The 19,729-nt window shown below is 40.1% G+C and overlaps 1 protein-coding gene across 1 annotated transcript in view; it reads left to right on the top strand.

The window, feature by feature from the left end:
* The window catches only part of myrfl.S (myelin regulatory factor like S homeolog), a 55,432-nt gene extending 38,937 nt beyond the window's left edge, over positions 1 to 16,495 (top strand). The window contains exons 20-25 of the mRNA XM_041588611.1: positions 1,550 to 1,612; positions 2,874 to 2,961; positions 4,030 to 4,104; positions 6,610 to 6,718; positions 15,919 to 15,993; positions 16,101 to 16,495. Of these exons, the coding sequence (XP_041444545.1) occupies positions 1,550 to 1,612; positions 2,874 to 2,961; positions 4,030 to 4,104; positions 6,610 to 6,718; positions 15,919 to 15,993; positions 16,101 to 16,187 (497 nt within the window). The 3' untranslated portion in view covers positions 16,188 to 16,495. The remainder of the gene's footprint in view (positions 1 to 1,549; positions 1,613 to 2,873; positions 2,962 to 4,029; positions 4,105 to 6,609; positions 6,719 to 15,918; positions 15,994 to 16,100) is intronic.
* Positions 16,496 to 19,729: the final 3,234 nt, after the last annotated feature.

Here is a 19,729-nt window from a genome sequence, read left to right as displayed (position 1 = left end):
TTCCCCAGTGGCCACTTATCACCGGCCAATATTGAAGAAATTGTAATTGAACAGCACCACTTAATCTTTGTAAGATAAAAATGCCTTTATTGCAGACTTCTGGGCATCACAGCAACGTTTCAGGCCTCAAATGGCCTTTTATCAAGCTTGTTAAAAGGCCATTTGAGGCCTGAAACGTCATATTGATATTCCATTCTGATTTCCAAACTATTTCAAAGTTGCCAGAATAGTTAAGCAACCAGATATAAGTTGAAATCCCAAGCCTGAGATGGAATCCTGCATCAAGTTGGGCACTCGTGGACAGGGCAGCCATCAGGGGGGGACAGGGGGGAGAGTTGTAGGGGGCCCCAAGGGTAAGGGGGGCCCGCAACCCACACTTACTTGATTAGCCGGCCCCCCATCTTTCTGAGAGCTGCTGACTTCGGGAAGGCATAGAGGTTTAAGGGGCCCTGGCCACCAATTTTCTTATAATGGGGGGGGGGGCCTGGCCACCAATTTTGGCCACCAATTTTTTTTCTCATGTGGGGTCCAAGCCACCAATATTTTTTAATGGGGGGCCTTGGCCACAAATGTTTTTTTTTATGGGGGGCCCTGACCACCAATATCTTTTTATTTTTTATTAACATGTGGAAACCCTAGCCACCAATATTTTTTTTGTTTTTGTACTGTGTGGTGGGGGGCGGACCTGTGGCGTGGGGAGGGAGGACCTGTAGGTGGGGCTTGCGGTGGGCGCAGCCCAGGGGGCCCAGGAAATTTTGTCGTATGGGGCCCTGCGTTTTCTGATGGCAAATCGGTCTTGATGTGATGTCACTTGTCTCTTAGTGACATCACTTTTGGCTTTTAGTAACATCACTTCCATAGTCATGTGGAATGTGAACCCTTTTTTTTATCTGGGTTAGGGGCTGTTCATAAATCCTGGAAAAGATGCTCAAGCGATAATTAGAAGGTTTGGCCCAGATCACTGCTTAGCGGATCCAGATTGGGAGCCAGTCTTCAAAATAATTTCAACATTTTAAAGACCACACACAAACAGATGATTGCAGAGTGTCTTACAATTTACTTCATACTAAAAGACAATTTTAAGGTGAACTACACCTTAAAGGTGATTGGAGTCTATGGGAGTTTTTTTTTTGCGGCAAACCCTGGAGAAAAATTTTGCTCATCACTAGTATACACTTACAACAATTTATATTTATTTTCTTTTTTAAAGGATAAGTAAATCATTCATTTTAAAATCCCCAAAAATTTCTCTAAACAACCCCAAGAATAACATACCTTTCTCCCTCCATTCAGATATATTTCATTTCTATAATACAAGCAGCTGAAGTGCAGCTCTATTAATTACTTCCTTGTCTAGCGTGAAGCTCTGTCCCCTTTTCCTTTCTGAGCACTCGTTCTCTCTTCGACTGTAAATAGGTGCCTACTGTTATTGCTTATAAACACATGCACAAATATTTGTATAATGCATTATTAATTAAAAAATGATATGTAGAAGTCTGAAATTAATGATTTTATAGATTTTTAATATATAATAATAATTCCTCTCTAGGTAGTCTCAAAAGAAACATAAGCAAGACGAGATGGCCAGATAAACCTCAGTTTTCAAGTGATTGTAAGTGAACAATATTTTAAACATTACAGTTATCATTTTTATATTGTATATTCTACATTTCTATCATTATTTAAAACGATTGCTTACACAGAATGCTTTTGTAGGAAGCAGTTATTGCCTTCAGTTTCCATAAGAAGAATTGGCTGCTAACTATGGATCCTGCTCTTGTACATCATTAGTAGGGATATTGTGAACTGAAATTGCTTCCTTTTTTTAGTCATCTTATGTTGTTAAAAACTTTCCGATAACATAAAAAATGCAAAACTATGGAAGCACAAGACAGAGGTGACTGTCTGGATAAATAAATGACTGAAAGCCATGATAGGAAACCTTCCATCTCCTTGCTTGCTATATTTAAAACCATATGTTGCAGGACAGAGGTTTGTAATAAAGTAATGTATTTAATTTGGGTTGACTACAAGACAAATCAATTTCAACCGCCCTCTAAGTGACCCTCCATGCATATATACAGACCTATAAATATATTAACACATATAACTATCACATCACCTGGCCATCACATCTGCCATCAACATCACCTGGCAGAGCATTCCACAACCTCACTTCACTCACCATGAAGAACCACCTACACTATTTCATATAAGAGTTTACTTCCTCAAGTCAATTGTGGTGGCTTTTGGTTCACTGTTCTTTTCTATGGGAAAACAAGATCCCTCACTTTCTGTCTATAATATCCTACAATATCCCACAGGCACCCTTTCTCCAGAGAAAACAACCCTAACATTGATAGACTTTCACTATAGTTTTATATTCCTTTTCCAGCTTGGTTGCACATCCCTGCACTATATCCAACGAATTAATATCATTTCGAAGGACTGGGGTCATAGAAGTCTAAAGGGACCTGGCACCATGTTTTGTAGGGGAGTACTGTCCAAAGTAAACTTTTAAAATCCAGTAAAGCACTATTTCTGAGTTTTATTGCTTCATCAAATCACTTGGGATTGGCAAGACAGAAAGCGAAATTGTATCTCTATGTAGAAAATTCTGAACGGAAAAATTACTATAAAGCACTCCTTGCAAAATACTTTTATACAATGCACTTGGTATAACCTGCATTATGATTAAACTTTATGTCGTGTTTCGTGCTGTTTGTGTGTATGAGCTTATCCATGATTTAGATTCAATAGCACCTTGTGACATAATTATAAATCTGTTCTTTGTTTTGGAGGGTTTACAGTGGTTTATCGCTGCTCTATATCACTGTTTCCCTTATTACTATATTATTCCCTTGCTGTTCCAGGGGTTGATACATCGATCAGTTCAATACGGATTCTGGAGAATCAGCAAATAATAGATCGTCACTATTGCAGTAAAGGCTTGCATTGTGGGTAAGATATATGGTCCAACTTAGTTTACTTAGAAATATTTGGTTTAATGGTATAATGGTTTTTGCAGTAGAATGGAATGTACATTTCAGAGCTGCTTATTCTATCACTGATTAGCACATATTTTGGTAAAAAATAAGTATATTAATAAGCCATTCACAAAGGCCAGTCTGTCATCACTCACAACACTGAGGCATAGTCCACTAGAAGTCATTATATATGCCATGAACTGTAAGTTCATTTTTTAATAAATAAAACCTCACCCACGTTCTATTCATTCCCATGGGATTTTATGAAGGGTATTTAGCAATAGGTGAAAATTAGAAGTCACCATTTGATAAATACACTTCCAAAAATCCCATATGAATAAATAGAACATGGTTGAGGTTTAATTTATTAAAATCTGAACTAATATTTTCATAAATCTGCCCCTAACTGTCAAGGCTGCATTAAAACAGCGAAATAACACAGAAACTGAGCTTGCAAGTCGGAAATAACAGAAATACCCTGTGATACATATTTAGCATGCTTTACAATGTTATCACATTTTAGTTATATCTTACTGTCATATTTAGCAGTTAAGCCGTTAAGGTGAGAGAATACAAAAGTAACATTTATACGCAAATGAGCAGTAGGGATCTCTGAGTAGAATTTACATGAATGTAATTAAAGTCGTTAATGGAAAAATATTTGCAATGCAAAAAGTTATTTAATATAGCTTTTGCGAACTGTAAACTGTTTAGCAACCACTTCTGCCAGTGAATGCAATAAAAGTTCTTACTGAAAAAGTGGTTATGTTTGCTCCAAAAGATTATGACACCTTCTTAAAAGTGTGCAATTAAAATTCGCAATGCAACAGACGTTTAAGGAAGAATATAACATTGCGAAATGTGAATTTTTTATTCTTACTTGTGAATTTTTTTTCTTTTTGCAACTTTTATTACATTCTCCCATTTGTATCTACCAGCTAAACTTTGGAGCGTTCAAACATAGTCATTTTTGCATGTTGCCTAAGAATCAAATCAAGCACAAGAAAACAAAATTAAAATTCAGAATTCTTTACTCATTCAGAAATGGAAACTACAACTATGTGATACCAGTGAGCAAGTACATGCCAATCAATATGCGGATCACTTTGGAAATCAAGTAAGTACAAAACTATGTTATAGCTTGCACTCAAATAAAGAAAAACAATACCCCCAAACTATGTAGGTGTCTATAAAAATATATTGCATAAAACTTCTTATATGTAAAACCCTGCTTCATATAAATAAACCATTTTCATAATAATATAATTTTTAGTAGTATGTGGATAATCCTAAATAGAAAATTGACATTTTAAGGGTTGCCCCCCTAGGATCCTACAATTCATGGTGCACGCAAACAAACCATACATGTTAGGTCACATGAGCCAATTAATAGACAAGGTTCTGTATTTTGCTTCCACACTTCTTCCTGTTACAGTTAGAGTAGTATTTCTGGTCAGGTGATCTCTGAGGCAGCACACAGACCATCACAAAATGGTGGCTCAAGGGAAAAGATGTAAAGGGCAATATTTACTTAAATATATATTACAGTTTGATAAGATTCTTTAATGTGCCACTTAATATTATGTAAACTATCTGTTGCTTATTTCATTTTGGGGGTGTCATTTTCCTTTAAGAAATCACAAAAAATTAATAATTATGAGGTTTGTGGGAATAAATCTAAACAATCTAATTATGACTAATTACTTGAAAGATGATTATGTTTTGTTTCTTTTTTGCAACATTTAACATGTTTACTTAATGTATTGTACTGATAAAGCAGTACATTTCCTCTGTGCAATGTAGTTTGGGTTTTGCAGAGTTGAAAGTATACATTTTTCACAGAACAATACCTTGTTTCCTTGAACAAAAGGTTGTGAAGTAGCAAAAAGCAGCATGAGCATGGCAGACATGAGGCTTCATGGGTTAGCCTGGTTTGGGTAGGGGCATAGCAATAAAATCACAGTTTTTAAACTGATGAACAGGAAGAAATGCAAGAAGTAAAAACAAATTGATATTGATCTTATCAAATAATCATTGCTTATGTCAGGACAGACTGTTGTTACTTGGCAGTGCACTGGAAAACCAATATTTGCTACCCTTTTTTCCCTATGAGGGGGCTGCCATATTTGTGCAGCAGTAGTCTGTTAGCATTAGAAACTCTAACTGACAAGTTAAGAAGGGGCAGTCAGGTTGGCAAAAAGTCAGGTTAAGGAACTTCAAGTAACAATTGCTTACAAAAGCAGAACAGCAAAAACGATCAACATAACCTATAGGTAACTTTTCATGTAGATTTAGTTGGACATTTTGAAATAAAAATTTTAGTGTCAGTATCACTTTAAGTCTACTAAGATATAATTGAGGTACTGTTTTGTTATTACAGAGAGAATGGAAATATTAGCTAGTTATGATTAGCTGGAAATTTTAAACCAGTGATCCCCAACCAGTGACTTGTGAGCAACATGTTGCTCACCAACCCCTTAGCTGATGCTCCAAGTGGTCTCCACTCAGATGCTTACCGTATATACCAGAGTATAAGCCGAGTTTTTCAGCATCCAAAATGTGCTGAAAAAGTCTACCTCGGCTTATACTCGGGTCAGTGGTACCCGACCCGAGTAGCTGAGATTGCAGTCACGTTTAATCATTCCTATACCAACCGTACACTTGGGGAGAGACTGCAATATCCCACAATGCCCTCTGTTGGTTATATGAAAGAATAACAGTAGGCCCTCTGTTGGTTATATGAAAGAATAACAGTGACTGCAATATCACACAGCGCCATCTGTTGGTTATATGAAAGAATAACAGTGACTGCAATATCACACAGCGCCATCTGTTGGTTGTATGAAAGAATAACAGTGCGCCCTCTGTTGGTTATATGAAAGATTAACAGTGACTGCAATATCACACAGCGCCATCTGTTGGTTGTATGAAAGAATAACAGTGCGCCCTCTGTTGGTTATATTAAAGAATAACAGTGACTGCAATATCACACAGCACCCTCTGTTGGTTATATGAAAGAATAACAGTGCGCCCTCTGTTGGTTATATGAAAGAATAACAGTGACTGCAATATCACACAGCATCCTCTGTTGGTTATATGAAAGAATAACAGTGACTGCAATATCACACAGCGCCATCTGTTGGTTATATGGAAGAATAACAGTGACTGCAATATCACACAGTGCCCTCTGTTGGTTATATGAAAGATTAACAGTGACTGCAATATCACACAGCACCCTCTGTTGGTTATATGAAAGAATAACAGTGACTGCAATATCACACAGCGCCCTCTGTTGGTTATACGAAAGATTAACAGTGATGGCAATATCAAACAGCACCCTCTGCACATGGTAGTGGGACAGTGGGACAATGCACACAGTAATCCGTTTGGCAATTCTCTGTCACCATCAACTTTGCAAAGAAACATATGTTTTCAATTTACTTGGCACACTACAGTAGCTACTATTATACTGAATTAGGCTGGAAACCAATAAATCCCGTTAGCAGGATTTTACACAGTATCAGAATGAGGAAAGCAGAATGTGTGCTAAAATAATCAGTATACAGTATATTATTGTATGTTGCTCACTAGTCTACTTTGTCATTTGTTTTTATTCCCAAAGCACAACAGAGCCATTAATTGTCTACCAATGTAAAATTACTTTTGGCAACATCTGTAATCGGGCCACACACGTAAGGAAGAAAAGAGATGATTCTTCAGAGTCAACTCAGGTTAGTGAATTCTGTCATTCTTATTTTAACAGTAATGTAAAATAAAAGAATTAAAGGGTGGTTCACCCTTAATTTACCCTTTAGTATGTTATAGAATGCCATATTTATAACAACTTTGCAATTGGTCTTCATCATTTATTTATTTATTTATTTTATAGTTTTTGAGTTATTTGTCTTCCTTTTCTATATTTTTCCAATGACCCCATCGCCCAAAAAAAAAGAGATGGCTCTGTGAGTTTACAATTGTATTATTATTGTTACTTTTTATTCCTTATCTTTTTATTCAGGCCCTCTCCTATTCATATTTCAATCGCTAATTGAAACCACTGCCTGGGTGCTAAGCTAAACAAGACCCAGATAGTTGCTGAAATTCCAAAATAGAGAGCTGCTGCACAAAAAGCAGAATAACTGAAAAACCACAAAGAAAACTAAATTGTCTTAGAATATCAGTTTCTATGTCACCCTTTAAGTTAATTTGAAGATGATCAACCTCATTAACAGGAAAATGATCTAATGCGAGTGTATACTACGTATTCACATATGAAACAAATTCTGAATTTCGACTCTTAAAATTACTCGAAGCGGCTTTTTTGCCACTCCTGGTAACTTGTAGGTCTGCTTCCGCCTGAGGCAAGTTTCTCAGCCCACCTTATGGCAGCAGTGCCCCTGATGGTAAGCTGTATACACACATACACACACTAATTATTATCATCAATATTTCATAAAGCTGTAGAATCTGTAGTTAGAAGTCCTTTCTAGTACACATGTACTTTTGCTTTCTATCCTGTTATCCTGGTATTGACATTGGACTGCCCTCTTACCTGAACACTGGATGTTATGCCATGTTACCCAATCTGTGTAAAGCCTTGTCCTGCTCCCTTTATTGCCTGTCTATGTACCTTCCTGTCTGGCAATGGAACCTGCATGTTCCAGTACTTATCCCCAGCCTTGTTTTGTTACCTGACTGTGCTTCAATGCTTGTGACTACTTTCTTTTAACCTTGCCTATGCCTCAATGAAGTGTGTCCCAGAATCACATACATCTGCCCTGTGCTCATATACACTTAATCATTTATTGGTTTTCTGACAGAAAAATACGATGACATCATGTATTCCATAGACTCAACTGTATCTGAAACGGTTGTTGGATGAAAATCATTATAGAACACATGAATTACAGAGTAGATCACTAAATAAAGGACACTGCAGTACAAATATAAAGAAAAAAATATACTATGGCGCAGAAATATAAAAACCAGCTAGATCCACCAGGGCTGGACATATCAGGTATAAAGGGCACCCCTTATGGACTCACTGGGGCAAGTTTGCTGTCCAAATTGTACTGACAGTGTTGATTATTGAGCTCCCAGTTTAATTTAAAGATGCTAAGAGACTAGGCTACATATAAAAGGCAGACTTTGTAAAGTAGAGCAAGAAAACCCCAAAAGGATGTTTTTCAAAGAAATAGAGTCAGTGTACACAAAGCTTTTAGGTTTATATTTCTTCAAAATGATATTGATGACAGCTCTAAATTAATGGGGAAACATTAGGGTCCTGGCATAAAGTAACCAACATGGTGTGCAGATAGTTAAAAAAGCATTTTTTATACATTAGGGCTTCCTAATGCCTTGGGTGTTTTCTGGTTACACATTCTAAATGACATGGCAGCGAAGGATCTGTCCATGTCCTGAGCTTCCTGTATGCAGAGATACCAAACATGGGCAATTATTATTCCCTGCTGGTAGCCCCATTGCGCTTGGGTTTATCATTCTGTCTTTTAAAGGGGACCCGTCACCCAAAAAAATTAATCAAATTTTATCACATTAGTCAAGCAAAATAAACTTGATAGAAATTATTTGAATCTTGTTTCCTTCTGTCAGGCTTACCGTCTGATCCAACGAGGAAGGAGCCGGAACTTGTAGCGTACGAACCCACAAGCGCCTCGCACAACACTAACCCACCTGGAGTGGAACAGGGAGAAGTGAAGTGACGAGTAGCCAATGGGACTAACCGAAGCGAAGTACAGAGGGTTCAGGCAAAGCGAAGTCAGACAGGCCGAGGTCGGGGCAGGCAGCGAAGAGTCGTAACGAAGTCAGGCAAGAAGATCAAGGCAGGCGGCAATAGACAATCCGGGAACAAGCTGAGGTCAAACACAAAAGATCAGTAGAATTCAATGCTAGGGTTTCAGTCAAACAACCTAATAACCAGGCAAAGAGTCACAGTTCAACTTAGGATTAAATAGCGCTTATTTGGCGCCAAACTGGCGTCATCACGCTGGCGTCGCACAGCTGACGTCAGTGCGTCCGTCATCGGCGTCCGTCGCTGACGCCCTTGCGTCGGCGACCGTCGCCGGCGCCTTCGCGCCGGCGTCCGTCGCCGGCGTCCAACGCTGCGCACCGACGCGCATCGGTTCCCCGATGGGCGCGCCTGCGCCGGAAAGGACGTGACAGCAGATCCTTACATTGCCCCCCGTCAAGGAGCGGCCTCAGGACGCAACTGGCAGAAGGTTTATCAGGGTAGTTTTTGTGAAAATTCTTCAATAGCTCAGCAGCATGAATGTTCGAAACAGGTTCCCAAGAATTCTCTTCCGGACCAAAGCCCTTCCAACTGACCAGATATTGCAGATGCTTGCCCCTAACACGGGAATCCAGGATCTTCTCAACCTCGAATTCCTCTTGACCGTCCACAACAACAGGAAGAGGAGGTGGAGTTGCACGGCCTGGAAAGTGAAATGTGGAGGCTGGTTTTAATAGAGCAGAATGAAAAACTGGATGAATACGCCAGGTAGCCGGGAGTTTGAGTTGAAAGGCCACAGGATTAATCTGCCGAGTAATAAGAAAAGGACCCAAGAACCGTTGGCCCAACTTCTTACTGGGGCAAGACAACTTGAGATTAATAGTAGATAACCAAACGCGGTCCCCCACCTTAAACTCTGGATCACTTCTTCGCTTCTTGTCTGCATAGCTCTTGAAATTCTGTTGCGCTCTCCTCATGTTCCTCTGGAGTTTCAAAAAATTATCCGCCAGGAAGTTTAACCGATCCTTGACTGCAGGAACAAGAATATCGGAAACAATGGAAGAAGGGAAGGTGACAGGATGTAGCCCGTAATTTGCGAAGAAGGGAGACTGATTGATTGAGGAATGTTGGGCATTATTATAGGCAAATTCCGCAAGAGGAAGGAGATTAACCCAATCATCCTGGAGATACGATGAGTAACATCTCAGATACTGCTCAAGAGTCTGATTTGTTCGCTCCGTCTGGCCATTGGTTTGAGGATGAAAAGCTGATGAAAGTGACACAGAAATTTTAAGAGCACCACATAAAGCTTTCCAAAATTGAGAGGTAAACTGTGGACCACGATCGGATACTACCTCATCGGGAAGGCCATGAAGTCTTACTACTTCCTTGATAAAACAATCAGCTGTCTCAGGGGCAGAAGGAAGTCCAGGCAGGGATTTAAAATGAGCCATCTTGGTCAGGCGGTCAACGAAAACAACAACAGCGGAGCAATCAGAGGAGGGTGGTAAGTCAGAAATAAAGTCCATAGACACTGAGCCCCAAGGACGAGAAGGAACTGGAAGGGGTTGCAGGAGGCCAATAGGACGAACATGAGAATCCTTGGACCTGGTACAAACTTCACAGGAAGAGACAAATTTCGAACAGTCCTTAGTCATCCCAGGCCACCAAAACAGTCTTTTAGCAGAAATAATAGTCTTCTTAATACCTGGGTGACCTGCCAGTTTAGAATCGTGAATGCTCTTAAGAACCTCCAACCGCATCTGTTCAGGAACAAAGATTTTCCCTTCGTGAAGAAGAAACCCTTCTTTGGGCACGAGAGAGGGTTCACAAACAGTTCTAGATGCATCTTTAATTTGATCCACAAGAACAGACTGTAATAAAAGAAAGTTATTTGAGTTTAGAATTGTGTCAGGAGAAGAGAGAATCTCATCGTCAGAGGAGAACATGCGGGAAAGAGCATCTGCCTTGACATTCTTTGACCCGGGCCGGTAGGTGAGGTGGAAGTTAAATCGCATGAAGAAAAAGAAAAAGGGCCCATCTTGCTTGTCTAGGTCTTAGTCTCTTGGCGGAACGCAGGTACTCCAAATTCCTGTGATCAGTAAAGATAAGAATTGGGTGTTTGGACCCTTCGAGGAGATACCTCCACTCTTCTAATGCCAGTTTAATAGCAAGTAATTCACGATCTGCCACATCATAGTTACATTCACACTTAGTCAATTTTCGTGAAAAGAAAGCAACTGGATGGAGTTCTTCTTGAATCCCAGACCTCTGTGATAAGACAGCGCCCACAGCATTTTCCGAGGCATCGACCTCTAACGTAAATGGAAGAGCCAAGTCTGGATGACGAAGAATTGGAGCCGACGTGAAGAGTTTCTTTAACCTCTCAAAAGCCAACTGAGCCTCTGGTGACCAAGAGAATCTTTGATTACAACGTGTGAGTTCCGTTATTGGTAAAATAATTCGAGAAAAGTTCTTAATAAATTTCCTATAAAAGTTTGCGAATCCAATGAAGCGTTGAACAGCTTTCTTAGAGGAGGGAATCGGCCAATCAATAATTGCAGAGATCTTCTTAGAATCCATTTGAATTCCTAAAGGGGAAATAAAAAATCCTAAAAAGTCCACAGATGTCTGTTCAAAAACACATTTCTCAACCTTGGCATAGAGCTGGTGAGTACGGAGGCGGGCAAGAACTTTCTTCACATGTAATCTATGCTCTTCCAAAGAATTAGAAAAAATTAGAATATCGTCCAGATAAATGATGACGAAAATATCAAGAAAGTCTCGAAAGACATCGTTGACAAAATGCTGGAACGTTGCGGGGGCATTACAAAGTCCGAATGGCATGACGAGATATTCGAAGTGACCATAACGGGTACGGAACGCCGTCTTCCATTCGTCCCCTTCCCGAATTCTAACTAAGTTATAGGCCCCTCGAAGATCAAGCTTAGAGAAAATCTTGGCCTCCTTAAATCGTTGGAACAACTCTGGAATAAGAGGAAGAGGGTAACGATTCTTGACCGTGATCTTATTTAAGTCTCTATAATCGATACACGGTCTCAAAGAACGATCTTTCTTTTCAACGAAGAATATCCCAGCTCCGGCAGGAGAAGAAGATTGTCGGATAAATCCCTTGGCTAAATTTTCATCCAAATAACTGCGTAATTCCAAGAGTTCAGGCTCAGTTAAAGGGTAAATACGTCCAAAGGGAATTTGAGCTCCTGGAAGAAGATTAATGGGACAATCATAAATGCGATGGGGTGGAAGCCTATCGGCCCCTCTCTTGTTGAAGACATCAGAGAATTCCCAATACGCCAGAGGAAGTAGATCATGAATTTCAGAAGAAGGAGAAAGGGAACAAACCTTGATTGAAGAAGACGCATTCTCTAACGTACATTTAGAAAGACACAATTCAGAAGAAAATGTTACACCGCCCGTGGCCCAATTGATAAAAGGATTATGTCTCTGTAGCCAGGGTAACCCCAAAATGATAGGGAATAATGGAGACGTCACCACATCAAAATTCATCATTTCACCATGAATTTTATTAATTACAACAAAAAGTGCAGCAGTCTCTTGAACCACAGGACCCGAGGTGATTAGTGAACCATCCGCCACACAAAGTGCTATGGGGTTCTTCTTGGATTGGAGAGGAATTTGGAACTGAAGAGCAACTTCTCGGTCCAAGAAGCACCCACTTGCCCCGGAATCAAGTATTGCCTGGAGATCCACCACCTTGTCTCCCCACTGCAAGGATAGAGAAATTGTGAGTAGAGGCACAGAAAAGTTGCAACTATTAGAGTCTTTTTCATAAGTTTCCTTACCCGAGGGACGGGTTGGACAATTCCGAAGAAGATGGCCCGCTTGACCACAGTATAGGCAAAGATTAAGCCTGCGGCGTCGGAGACGTTCTTCAGGGGTTAAAGCAGACCTAATGGCTCCAATCTGCATCGGCTCTGGGGCAGTAGTAATAGTGGCAGTAGGGACTGTAGATGACATCATAGGAGGCATACGGATCGGAGGTGGAGCAGAAGGTAAGAGCCAAGTAGGAGACACAAGACCAGCCTTTTCAGCCTTTTCCTCCTCCCTACGTTCTCTCAGTCTTTGATCCAACTGAATGGATATAAGGATAAGCTCTTCCAAGGTGTCAGGAATGCCTATACGGGCCAACTCATTCTTTAATTCAGCCGAAAGGCCCAGACGATAGCGGTTCTTCAGAGCTGCAGGATTCCACTCCGTATCCTCAGCCCACTGGCGAAACTCCAGAGTGTAGTCCTCGACAGGACGGGTACCTTGCTTCAGGGCATGCAAGGCGGCTTCGGCAGTAGAGGTTCTGTGTGGGTCATCATAGACCACTGCCATGGCATCAAAGAAAGAGTCCACTGTGGCCAAAACAGTACTTTGCCGATCCAACAGACGGAAGGCCCACGTCTGGGGTTCGCCAGTCAGGAAGGAAATGACAACCCCCACTCGTGTCTGTTCATTTGGATAGGTGTGGGGTTTAAGCGAAAATAACAGCTTGCAGCTGCTCCTGAAATTGCGAAATAACTTCCGGTCTCCAGCAAACTTTTCAGGAAAAGCGACTTTCGGCTCCGAAATTTCGGAAGTGATTACCTGTACTTCAGCTGGAGCAGAAGAAGAGGATGCTGCATCGGAGGAAGGAGTTGCAGCCGGAGGAAGTGCTCTGACGTGTTCCTGAAGCTGGGCGTAACCGCTCTGTAGCTCTCGAACGGCTTGAGTTAAAGATGACAGTTGTTGCGTCAGGACAGCAAATGGAGAAGGCCCTTCGGTTGGATCCATGGCCTGGTTATACTGTCAGGCTTACCGTCTGATCCAACGAGGAAGGAGCCGGAACTTGTAGCGTACGAACCCACAAGCGCCTCGCACAACACTAACCCACCTGGAGTGGAACAGGGAGAAGTGAAGTGACGAGTAGCCAATGGGACTAACCGAAGCGAAGTACAGAGGGTTCAGGCAAAGCGAAGTCAGACAGGCCGAGGTCGGGGCAGGCAGCGAAGAGTCGTAACGAAGTCAGGCAAGAAGATCAAGGCAGGCGGCAATAGACAATCCGGGAACAAGCTGAGGTCAAACACAAAAGATCAGTAGAATTCCATGCTAGGGTTTCAGTGAAACAACCTAATAACCAGGCAAAGAGTCACAGTTCAACTTAGGATTAAATAGCGCTTATTTGGCGCCAAACTGGCGTCATCACGCTGGCGTCGCACAGCTGACGTCAGTGCGTCCGTCATCGGCGTCCGTCGCTGACGCCCTTGCGTCGGCGGCCGGCGCCTTCGCGCCGGCGTCCACCGCTGCGCACCGACGCGCATCGGTTCCCCGATGGGCGCGCCTGCGCCTGCGCCGGAAAGGACGTGACAGCAGATCCTTACACCTTCAGTCTAGGAATTCAAAATTATGGAAAGCAGGCAGGAGCCATTTTGTGTTATTAAGGCAAGCTTTGCATCATCTCAGAATCTTGTTTGTGCTCCATGCCCTGGCTACACAATTTAATTGTCAAGAGAACAGGGGAATGTGGGGGAGAGCAGTGACATCTAGGAAGTGCTAAATGGAAAGTGAAAGTAATTGTGTGCCCCACCTCTATGCCTAATAAATGCTTTAATAAAAAACAGAAATTGGATTTTATGTTTAATTTGAAAAGGACTTTTATTATACAGCTTTTTGTGTCTGGGTGGCAGGTCCACTTTAAAGCCCTGCATTCCTCTGCTACTCTCCATATATTTGCCTTGTCTTATACACTGCACCATAGGTTCACCATGTGGATATCATATTGGTCAGTAAACTAGCCATGATAAGTGATAGGTGATGCATCCTTTCTTTCTACCTTGTTGAACTATCAAGTACACTTATAATACATGTTGCAGCTTTGCAAATGCCACTAAATGAGGAGATCTGGCTCAGATTTGGCCATATAAGTTCAGAACACAATCAGACTGATACAATCATAGGCTTTAGGGCCAATGATCAGGTCATACAAATAGGGCCTATAGAGGCCCACCAGATAAGGACTGACTCAACCTGGAGGGACTCAGTTGGCAGCTTTTATTGGTCTGTGTATGGTTTTTTGCTCAGTCTTCTAGCCTAGCTCTTTCATGCAGCTGCGCAAACACACTGTTACTGTAATAGACAAATTGTAGAATGCAAGCCATTGGTAAAGGCTCCATACATTGGGCAGATTTCAGCTATTGATTAACGTTTCGGGGTCCTTTAGAATGGTTCGGCAGCTTATCTACCTGTGTATGGGGCCCTTTAATAAGCCTCTCCACTGGGGCAGGTTTGATTTTTCTAATGGATCAAAGATGGCATGGGCTCATAAATGTGGTCCTTGCTCTGACTTTCCATAGGGCCAACAACCAAATTAGCACGATATTGCACACACAAGGTGGGTATAGTGGGGGAAAGATTTGCTCATTTGGTGACCTCTTCAAACAAGCGAATCTTAGCGTGCATGGGCACCTTTACTCAAAGGAAACTCTTTTACTGCAACTTATCAGAATAAAAAGAACCTTACTTATTATCTGTATTTCTCTTTTGGACTCAATACAAAAATAATAGGCAGCAGTGCAGAGCTGACTGTTTCATATCTTGTAGGCATATCACTGACTTTCTTTAGAAGCAAAAAAAAAAAGCCCCACTGTAAAATTATTTCCCTGCTGTTTTCCATCCTTATTTCACTATACAGACTTCAAAACGAATACCCCATTGCCTTTTTGTCATTAAAATGAGCAGATGTGATACGGATATATCACTTTCTCAAGTCTTAACAGCATCCTGTTAGTGGTTTGTGGTGGTTTTTCAAGCCAGGATGCTGAACCTAACATATATCATTTATATTTAATACTTATGCTATCAGTTATAGATGAAATCTCTGCTATTTCTATTAAAGCGTGAAATGAAAAAGCATTTTCCCATTAACCTTCACTCATAATTCTTATTTTTATGCCACTAGGAAGTAGTGCTTTATAGTTTGGATTCGTTCCAGTTTTCTATCTTCCTTGCTTAAACTCACAGATCACTACAAACAACAAAAAAATACATTCACAATTTCTGCACAATTATTACATTACTGTAAACCAAAATAGTCACATTTCCATTTCAGGAACCTTAGTGTTTATAACTCCACATATTTCTCCATGTGACCATATCCTTTTTTGGCTTTTTACAATGCAGGGGCTCCAGCATCACTGGATTCTACCAGTAGCTGGCCTATATGACAGTGCATATCATTTCCGTGTGGCTACTCCAGTAAGTTTTCTTCTCTTGCTTGGATAGACAATTCAAGATGTACAATATAAAAACTTTAGCTGGAATAAGTCTTGTTTTCTCTTACAAGGTTTCCTTTCTCTCCACAGGATCTTGCAAATTGTTCAACAGATCCAAATTTTGCTGGAATGTTATTCACAGACTATTATTTCTACTTTTATAGAAAGTGCAACTAAGGCATATTGGTCTGTCCTATTCATTGATATTCAGTAGAAAGACTATAGCAACCTGTAGGTCCATCCCACTCACATGTAACTTTTTTGATGATCCATACAGAAATTCAGCTGGACTTGTCAGACTTATTATTTACTTTTTAATTCATCTGTGCTTGTGCATGTTTATTGGGGTTCACAGCTGGGATTTTAAATACACCAAAATGGTAGTGTTGTAACTTGTTGTTCTACAAAAAGTTAATGGTATGTCATTTTTGTTAATGTTACATGAATGGATCACTGTATATATTAAATATGCATGATTTTCTAAATTGTTATATACCCTAATCATTTTGTATTACTTTCAAGATACGAAGAGTTTTAGAACTGTTAGAATACTGAATTATATTTAAGTTTGTAAGAAAAAAAAAAAAGTATAGAAAAAGTTGGTAAGGCACAATTCCATTTACACATAAACTAAACCTAATATGTGTAGTTCAATGAGGATTCCTTTTATAATATCAAGTATGTACCATAACACAGTACAAACAGAAAAACGATATACACTGATAGCTAGCAATAGATGTGTGGCAGAACACAAGGTGCCTCTCTGGTAAGTTCATCCTGCTTCATTTCAGTGTGAGAGGAAATGCATTTTAACTGGTGCCAAAGCCTCCAAAAGTGTTTTTAAATATAAATATATTTTGAGGTTTAAGGCACTGATCAGTCACAGGCACATAACCAGTCCTTTTCCTGACAGTAGGCCTATCTATATGGTGTGTTCCAGAATGATGGGTGGCTATGATGGGTGGCTGGTGCAGATATTGGCAGACATAGGGGCAAATTTACTAAAGGTCGCGGCTAGAATTCACCAGCGTGACCTCATTTTGGCACTTCGCTGATTTGCTAACGGGTGCTGGCGTTATTATGTAGCGAAGGAGATAGACTCAGGCGCAACTTCGCACTCTAGCGCCAGGCGAATTTTCACTCTAGCGAAAGAGCGTTACCACACGAATTCACTGAGTTTTTGAATTTACTGTCACCTCTATCGCCAGACTTGCCTTCGCCACCTCAGACCAGGCAAAGTGCAATGGAGTAGATAGGACTTACTTTAAATTTTGTTGAAAATTTGCTTGCGTCTTTTTCTTTTTACAGGGTGATAGGCTGAAAAAGATCTAAAAATGTTTTGGGGGTACCCTCCTTCCCCCCTACATTTGAGTACATATGGCACCTAAACTATACTGTGGGCACATGTGTAGGGCATTATAACAATATATATATATATATATATATATATATATAATTTTAGTAAGGTTCCCTGGCCTTGTTTAGTGTAATGTATTTGCTGCAGCATATACGGCCATTGTACTTTAACTGCACGCCGTATGCAAATTAGCCAACGCTAGTGTAACTTCGGACTGCTGATCGTATTTTCACTAGCAAAACTTCGCAAGTGTTCGGTACCATGTGCGCAACTTCGGATCTTCGTGAATTTACATTGTCCAGTCGAATTTACGCCTGGCGAAGTGTTGTGATGTGCGCAAAGCCAGCGCTGGTGCATTTTCGCAGGTAAGTAAATTTGCCCCATATTGTTTGCCACAATGGGACAGGGATATAAATCTTGGAGCCTCATAACCCATGCCAATCAGTCAATTTAAAGTTTAAAATGTTAATGAAAACAACATGTATGCTCTTTTAGTTCACATTCCTGAAATCTGCACATAAAAAATGGTTAATAGTGATACTTTATTCAAGTGCACTTGTGGCCATGCTCTGATATAAGTCAAACTTCTTACATATATGTATAATAAACATTAATACAGAAAGTACATTTCTTGTCTATGTGTTTTTATCTGGTTAGTGCTGATGGGAAGACGTAAAAAATATAGCAACTCTTGTGAGCACATCATCCAAGGAGAAAGTAAAAGAAAAACATACCCTGGAGATCAGGACAATGCAACATCTTGAGCCCCAATATAAAATATGGTATGATAACCTTACCTAATCTTCAGGCAAATTATGAACTACATTTTATTACATGAGTCAAATTTTAGCATAAATGCAGAAGGAGAGGGCCGCACAGCATGTCATGTAGTAAATGGTAAAGGCTTACCAAAAGAGATTTGCTTTCATGTGTCTTTTAAACACAAATTCTCTGTCTTGATGATGACTGAAAATCTTAACAATCACAAAGTTTTGGTGGTCATTTACCAATAAAGTGCTTGATTAAATCAGTGAATCAAATACCAGGGGGTCCGTTTACTAAAGTGCGTTAAAAATATTCGCACAATATATAGACAGAATTTTCGCCAAATATGTTATCGCCAGTTTACTAACCTGCGGTAAATATAAATTTGCGAATTTTCTTGCGCAAGAATAATTGTTCGCCAGTTATCGCATTTGCTGAAAATAACGCTACGTACACATTAACGCATGGTTTACTAAACAGCGAAATGTGCTAAAGACAAAATTAACGCCAGAATATTCGCAAACTTTTACCGCCACATATGAAGTGGCGTAAAAGTATTTTTTCCGCCAGAAAATTCTCAAGGGGCAGGAAATATCCCATAATAATGTTTTTTTTTTACCCATCATTCTTTGCTGACAGGAGGGAGATCTGTAGCTATTGCTGACAGGATGTTTTGGCTTCTGCTTCTATCTGGTGCAACAGCAGCAGTTTCAGCTCAGAGGCGTATTATTGGCAGCGGCATCACCGTCCAAGGATTCGTCAGCCTCTACACTTTTTGGTTTCATTGGGATTGGCTACATTAAACTGTGCATTTCTATGAAGCAAAGAGATTGACTGGTATCATTTCCTATGATTCTATTGGCAGAAGGGTTTATATGATGCAGACATGTTTGATTGGTGTTACTCTGGTGATGTTGTTGGACGGTATAATCATCAGTCAATAAAGTTTATCAGTTTTGAAGATGCATTTCTGGCCATAAATGTCACAGTAAAAATTGCCATAATAACCGCCATAAAACAAGACATAAATATAGCATAAATATTCGCAAAAATGTAATTTTTCGCCAGAAAATTCGCAACTCGCTAAAATTACCGCTAACGTAAGCTGGTTCCTTAACGTAGTTACCGCAAGTGATCGCAATGACTTCTGAGCGCATCGCTGTTTAGTAAACTTAGTCGCTGCGAATATTCTGGCGTAAAAATATTCTCAGCGATAACATGCGGAAACTTAAAGTCAGATTTACCGCACTTTAGTAAACGGACCCCCAGGTCTATTTGCAGTTAGGCAATTGTAATAAAAATAAATAAAAGTAGTCCAGGCTACTAGAATGTACTGTGACGCCTGAAAACTGAAGTTATTATATATATATATATATATATATATATATATATATATATATATATATATATATATATATATATATATATATATATATATATATATAGTTAAGTTATTATATAGTAACCTATAGAAACCAATTAGAAGGTAGCATTTTTATGCTTGTGTTGCTCCCCAACTGGGAGGAGCCCTTCGCTAATTGGATGCCGCCAGGTCTTAATAAGAGAGGAGACAAGCAAGAGTTCTGGACGAGCAAAG

Source organism: Xenopus laevis, chromosome 3S, assembly GCF_017654675.1.
Source record: "Xenopus laevis strain J_2021 chromosome 3S, Xenopus_laevis_v10.1, whole genome shotgun sequence".
In the NCBI taxonomy this organism is placed as follows: Eukaryota; Metazoa; Chordata; class Amphibia; order Anura; family Pipidae; genus Xenopus; species Xenopus laevis.
This window is presented reverse-complemented; position numbering and strand designations above follow the sequence as displayed.